Source organism: Alosa pseudoharengus, unplaced genomic scaffold, assembly GCF_046254945.1.
Source record: "Alosa pseudoharengus isolate Yale_2024_CS ecotype anadromous, Long Island Sound unplaced genomic scaffold, YU_APseudo_1.1 YU_APseudo_1.1_scf_7, whole genome shotgun sequence".
NCBI classification, from domain to species: Eukaryota; Metazoa; Chordata; class Actinopteri; order Clupeiformes; family Clupeidae; genus Alosa; species Alosa pseudoharengus.
Genome location: NW_027468859.1, coordinates 5,939,621 through 5,947,120, shown reverse-complemented (window position 1 = coordinate 5,947,120; position 7,500 = coordinate 5,939,621). Strand labels below are relative to the sequence as shown.

Below are 7,500 nucleotides of genomic sequence, written 5' to 3'. Positions count from 1 at the left end.
AAATGCCTTATCACTTATATTGGAGCTCCCTTGATAAAAATCTCTCTATTACTCACACATGCTTATCGTGTCATTTTGACCACTGGATTAGCCTAGTAGGCCTACCTCCTTTTTGCAAAACACAAACGAAGGGCCATGAAGATGCGTGCTAGATTCGGATACAGGCAGTTGCATAATCTATGGCGGGTAACGCGGAACGACGAGCTGTGTAGTTTTTAATGTCTTTACGCATGGTGGAGTGCTACAGCATGACGGTCATTCTTGTAACGAATTTTAGGACAAAGAGGCCTAATTGGAGACGTTTGTGTGATGCGTTTTTACCACTAGTAACAACACTTGTTATATTAATAAATGCTTATTAAAATGTTCAAAACAATGCTCCAAGAAGTGGGGGGACGGCGTTCCCCCGCGTCCAACGCCCACTACACCCCTGGTGCTGTACATTAACAATAGATGGTGCAACCCCGGACATGTTACAGTGAAGGAAACTGTATGCTGCAAGGATGCGGAGTTATTAGCGGTTAGACTCCGTCCGTATTACATGCCGAGGGAGTTCTCGCACGCAATTGCTGTCTGTGTTTACGTTCCACCTCGAGCTCTCCCGGATTCAGCATGTGACGTCATCCACTCCACAATCGCAAGGCTTCAAACCCAACACAGTGATGCCTTTTTTGTGATCTCTGGCGACTTCAATCACATAACACTGGATTCCACACTCACAAATTTCTACCAGTTTGTTGACTGCCCTACAAGGAAAAACAGGACAATAGACCTCATGTATGCAAACGTGAGGGATGCATACAGTGCAAACCCCCTTCCCCCTCTGGGTAAGTCAGACCACAACCTCATCCATCTCCAGCCAATGTACAAGCCCAAAGTACAGAGGCTACCAGCTGCCACACGCACCTTCAGAAAGTGGACACCTGAAGCGGATGAGGCTCTGAAAGACTGCTTTGAGTGCACTGACTGGAGTGTGTTACAGAATGGAGAGGACTTAGAGGAGGTCACACAGTGCACAACTGACTACCTGAATTTCTGTATGGACATTGTTTTTCCCACCAGAACTGTATGCTGCTTTCCCAATAACAAGCCTTGGATAACCAGCAATGTCAAGACCCTTCTTAATAGAAAAAAGATGGCGTACAGAGAGGGGGACATGGCAGAGCTGAGGCTTGTGCAAGTGGAACTCAAAGTCAAGAGGCTAATGAGGACTACAGAAGGAAGGTGGAACAGAAGTTGCAGGAAAACAACATGAAGGAGGCATGGAACGGCATGAAAATGATAACTGGCCTAAAGAAGAGCAGCAGCTCTGTGGAGGGGGACCTGGACAGGGCGAACCAGTTGAACCACTTTTATAACAGGTTTGACTGCCCTGCTCCATCTCCAATGGGAGTGGTCTGTCCACCACCCCCTGCAGACTCAGGCACTGCTCTTGTTTGCGTGCCTGCCCTACCCCCACTTTCCAGCCTCCCAGTCCTAGCTCTGCATCCTGGTGACACCCAACGACCTGAGCCACCATCACCTCACGCCCTGCCCCTGCCTGACGCCTCCTTGCCTGTTCTTGTGGAGGCGTCCACGACTCTGGCAGCCTTGACAGGGACATCAAGGAGGTGGTCATCCCCCAGCCCCCACACCCCCTCAATACCAGTGCAACACTCACCCCCACCATCACTGGATATTGCACCCCTCCCCCACACGGTGATCACGAACAATGAGGCGACAACGACCTCAGTCAACAGCCATCAGACACACAGATCCCAGATGCACCCCTCCCCTCCCCTTACACCCCCCATCGTAACAGCAACTCAAGTGAGCGCTAAACTAAAGAAACTGCACACGGGTAAGGCAGCGGGGCCTGACAGACTGTGTCCAAGGCTACTCAAAGCCTGTGCTGCTGAGCTGGGGGAGCCACTGAAGCACATCTTTAATCTGAGTCTACGCCTTGGACAAGTTCCAACACTGTGGAAGACATCAGGTCTCACCCCTGTCCCTAAAAAGCCACATCCTAGTGAGCTTAAGGACTACAGACCTGTCGACTCGTCTTAGGTATGCTCAGACCCCAGGTACGCCATGCACTAGACCCGTTACAGTTTGCATACCAGGAGAAAGTGGGCGTGGACGATGCCATCACTTATCTTCTACACAGGACGCATTCTCACCTGGACAAGGGGAAAAGTGCTGGGAGAATCATGTTCTTTGATTTCTCAAGTGCTTTTAACACCATCCAACCCCTCAGACTGGGAGACAAGCTCTTGCAGATGGGTGAGGACGCTCACCTGGTAACCTGGATCATAGATTACCCGACGGAGCGACCACAGTTCGTCAGACTGAAGAACTGTCTCTCTGACACTGTGATCAGCAGCACCAGAGCGCCACAGGGAACTCTGCTCTCTCCAGTCCTGTTCACCCTGTACACATCTGACTTCTGCAACAACACCGAGTCATGCTACATGCAGAAGTTTTCTGACGACACCACAATTGTGTGGTGTGTGCAGGAGGAGGAGTATAGGAGCCTGGTGGAGGACTTTGTGCAGTGTTGCAAACTGAATCATCTCCAACTCAACACTTCAAAGACCAAGGAGATGGTGGTGGATTTCCGCAGATCTAAGCCCACTCTGCTACCAGTCTCCATAGATGGGGTCAATGTCGAGGTGGTAGGCACCTACAAGTATTTGGGTGACTGGGTCTCCACCTGGACAATAAACTGGACTGGTCAGCCAACACTGATGCACTCAACAAGAAAGGGCAGAGCAGGCTGTACTTCCTGAGGAGGCTGCGCTCCTTCAATGTGTGCAGCAAGCTCCTCAGGATGCTCTACCAGTCTGTTGTTGCCAGCGTCCTCTTCTATGCAGTGGTATGTTGGGGAGGAAGCACAAAGAAGAAGGATGCGGGGCGAATTGACAGGCTGGTAAGGAAAGCTGGCTCTGTAGTGGAAGCTGAACTGGAGTGCATCACTTTAATATCTGACAAAAGGACCCTAAACAAACTGATCAACATCTTGGACAATGAGTGTCATCCACTCCACAGTACTATTGTTAAGCAGAAGAACCTGATCAGCTGGAGACTTCGCTCACTGCCTTGCACAACAGACAGACTGAGGAAGTCATTCATCCCCAGGGCCATTGAACTGTTTAATGCATCACTTAAGGGAAGAGGAGAGATAGACTTCTCCGCATAGTCTGTCTGCCTCTTCACCACCTCCAATGTCTTGAACTGTCTGTCCACTAGTCACTTTACATTTGTCTTCTGCCTCACTGTTTGCGTGCTGTATTAGCACATATGCACAACCCCTCCCTCCATGCCACATACCTTTCTTAATATAGTTATTTATATATAGATATATAGACTTTATTCTTGCACTGTTGCACTGTTTGACTTACTCATTTGCACCATCACCATGACACTCATTCACACAGAGCACCTTAACTTATCTTATGCACTGAGAACCACAGGCTCAGTCCCTGCTTCAGTCATTGCAAGCGCACCTGATTGATTATTCACCCACTATGTGGATACTGTTTTTTAGAATTGATTTTGATTAAGTTTTATTTAGTATAATTTGTATTTTGTATATTTAGTATTAGGGCTGTCAAAATAACTGATTAATTTCGATTAATTAATTTGAGAAAAATAACTGATTAAAAAAATTAGTGCAGATTAATCGATTCTGTATGACTTTTGACCCCGAGCCGTTTTAGTCAGTAAAATTAGACTGTAAAATGAAGGAGAGAGAAGAAAACGTGCTGCCTGGATCATTGATTGGAACATTTACTTTTAAAAAATGGCCTGATAAAAATAAAGTGTTGAAAATAAAGTCCTCTGCAATGTCTGCAGCAAGGAATTTGCATATCACCGGAGTTCATCAACTCTATAGTCGCACATCAATGCAAAGAAATAAGTGTTGACATTGAGGGGAGTGTTGATTTATTTTTTTATTGTGTACCCTAGGTTATATCTGTGGCCTGAAATGCCTTGTATGTGAAAAAAAAACTCAGCATAATAGGTCATATCATAGATTATTATGGCCATTATTTGAACAGTGAAAATAATAATGAAAGAGTTTTTGAACTTTAATGTCACTAATGCTGATTATTCAATGATTCATTTGAATTTAAATATTTAAAATACTTTCACAGCAAAAAATATATGTGATTAATTTAGATTAATTAATCACAGAGTATGTAATTAATTAGATTAATTAGATTGACAGCCCTATTTAGTATATTCTTTGTCTTCTACAGTCCTTATTGCTTAGTTGTGTTTTTTATATTATTATTATTTTTTCTGCTGTTATTGAATGTGTGTGTGTGTTGTCTGTATGCTACTGTGACCTTGAATTTCCCCTAGGGATCAATAAAGTATATCTATCTATCTATCTATCTATTTATCTATCTATCTATCTATCTATCTATCTATCTATGTTCTCCACCCCTGATATCTGAATGGGGCCCCTCAGTCAAATAATACAGGTTATGTTATGTTAAGATAGGTCTTAATAGGGCCCCTCAATAATATACCATGGGTTATGCTATTCACCCCTGATATCTGAATGCATCTTTTTTTCAAAGCAAGATGCCTTGAATAATCTGTTGATAGTTATGCCATAGTTATGCCATAAGTCTCAATCTGTCCATTTCCTTCCAGAAAACTGGGCATTTCTTGCAGGGGGGGCTTTTCAGGTCTGTGCCCAGGGGCCAGTGGCTCATGATCTGTCCACCATGACTCTTCTCCTATTTCCAACACTAGAGACAGAGATACAATAATATGTGTGCCATTAAGAACAACAAACTGCTCAAATAAATCTATAAAGCTGACATGCCATTTGACAGGTAAATACACATACAAGCCCTGATTTAAATGGCAGGCAAGCAGCTGAATGATCCAAGTGTCTTGTCATGCATTAACCGTTGTTTGAGCACAGAATCTTTCTCATTGTATAACATATGCAACTATATTTTTGTAACTATATTTGTGGGGCTTTTTTGACTTTTGCCTATTGAATAGGAAGTGAAGAGACAGGCGAGACAGAGCGTGAGATGGGATGGGATCAGGAAATGACCCGGATCGGACTTGACCCTGTGCCCGCATGGTCACTCGGACCCATTCATAGTATGGGTGCTGCAGCCAGTTGTGCCCCAGCGCCTCATCGCTAAATTAGCTTTAGCTAAATTTAAGACTTTGCACTTTGCACTTTGGCCACCTTTCAAATCAGGGCCCATACTGTAGAAGGAATGAAATTAATATGGACTCATTTAGCAGATTTTATCCACATGAGCCTCCAGTCCCTGCTGGGTTTCAACAGTATCTGGTCTCCCTGGGAGTTGACCCCTGACCTTTATGTTCTCATCATCCTGCAGTAGTAGTCGAGGTGCCGTTTGCCTCCCCTGATGGCTTGAGCTTGGGCTCGTGGAAGTTTATCTTAGCGCCCTTAGCAGACACACCCAGTGGGGAGACGTCTGAGTAGCACTATGAAGCTAGTGGATTAGCGCGGCGTCTCCTCCATCTTCAAAGGGAAAGACGACAGGACCACATCTGTGGCACCGCTTCCCTCGTTCAGCAGATTAATTAAGAGAGCCTGTGCCGCTGTTCTCTTTAATGCTGTAATTGCCCAAATTTAAGAGATCAGCGTCAATGACGCTCAAAACACACACAGTGCGCATGGCGATAATTTCAGATCTCATGCAATCTCCGAAGTCGGAGTTTGTGTTTGATTAAGCTCCTGCCATATGGGAATAGGTTTCAAAGCGAATGCGGAGGATGAAAGATTAGTGTGTTGTGAGTTGCGTTTGATAAGGCAAACAGAGCTGAGGGGGTCTTTTCAGGACATGTCACACCAGTCAAACTGAGTATCAAAAACTGCACGCTCATACACAAGGCCTGCAAGAATGTGTTCAACTGCATTCAGCCATTCTTTGTAGGTTTTCTGGTTTGCTTTCAATAAATAATTTCTCTGTTGCGTATCATTTTTCTTTTTTAGTCAATACTTGCTGTCAGATCTGCATTAGATGTGGTCTAGATGATTTACATAAGGCCCTATATGATATCTTGTTGAACAGGAAGCAATACTCATGCTCTGATGTCATATCCTGTGGTGACTCACCTGAGGCCTGGGGTGTCCAGTGACGAGGCAGGTGAGCTCCAGGATCTCGCCCTCCCTAATGGTGTAGACTCGCTCCGAGTAGCGCTCCTCCTCCACATTGCAGGCGTGGCCCGAGTGCACAATCCGAACAGTAGGAGGCGCTGTGGAGAACACAACAAGCAGCAGGGTCAGAGGGGCGGCACGAGGAGGGGAAACAAAGGTGCGTTCAAAATTATCACACATTGACAACTGTTTGCAGAACTTCTGTTTGTCTTGAGTTCACCATGAACAGTTGAGAACACCTGCAATAGTCCAAGGACAAGATCAGATGGGGTGATATATAACGTTTGTAAAATGTGTGCACTACGTTTTAACAAAAGGCACAATTGACATTGACGCTTTTCTGCTTGGAGTTGAACTTTTTTTTTCTGTAATTGGAGGAGTTCAGAGCAGCAGGCTCCTTCTATTTTATGTATTCTATAATAGTTCAAAGAAAATGTGTGCCCCTAATGTCCAATACATCTGTTCAAAGAAGTTGAATGTGCCTCTTTACTCAACATCTAGACAGAGGCTGACTTTGAAAACAGATGTGGGCCACGTTTGCAGTCAAACATGAATTTCCATGCCAGACCTTTCATAACCAGCCCAGATGAACAAGTGTGTTTACCTCTATGTGGGCACGCAGCCCCTTGTCATTGAAAAATGGCAGTAATTGAATGTTCCTCCGCTTGTTTGTTCGGAAAAACATATCAGCGCTGAATGGTGACAAACGTAAACGCAGCTATTGACTGCTCCTCATCACAAGAGAGACGGCTGCAGGAACGATAGCAGCAGCAGTCCCAGCAGTGTAAACAGAGAGGAGCATAAAAGCGTCACATAAATCACAACCATGGAAAAAAAACAACCAAGGTCTTTCAGGGACCTCTGAAGACTCGAAAGAACACAGGAACCATCGACAGAAAACAGAATGAATGAGAATAAAGAATAGATATCATAATAATTAAAATAAACACAGAGAAAAAGAGAGAAAGAGACGATCACAGATGTTTGCATTGAATATGTCCCTTTTTCCCCCCCACATGAAAGCCCTACTTAATGGTTTGCCATTTGTCTAGTTGCATATTCTTTGCCAGAAGTAGGACATGTTGATATAGCAGAAACTGGCTTGCCAAGCCTTCGTTAAGTGCATGCCAATGGCTATGGCCTACCAAGCCAGTTGGCTTCTAAACGGCCCATTGTGATGGTACTGCAAAACTCCTATTTGACAACCAGACACAGGCACGTTTGAAACACACTCACATATTGATTTTTTTTTTTTAATGACACGTGTATTACTGGTGCCATAAACACACAAAGATGCACACACCTACACACACACACACTTACACATCATGAAATAGTGATAGTGAACTAGTGATACT

The 7,500-nt window shown here is 44.6% G+C and overlaps 1 protein-coding gene across 1 annotated transcript in view; it reads right to left on the bottom strand.

Moving 5' to 3' along the window:
* The window catches only part of LOC143110007 (MAM domain-containing glycosylphosphatidylinositol anchor protein 2), a 203,066-nt gene that overhangs the window by 147,392 nt on the left and 48,174 nt on the right, over positions 1-7,500 (bottom strand). The window contains exon 2 of the mRNA XM_076272827.1: positions 6,101-6,240. Coding sequence (XP_076128942.1) covers positions 6,101-6,240 — 140 coding nt within the window. The remainder of the gene's footprint in view (positions 1-6,100; positions 6,241-7,500) is intronic.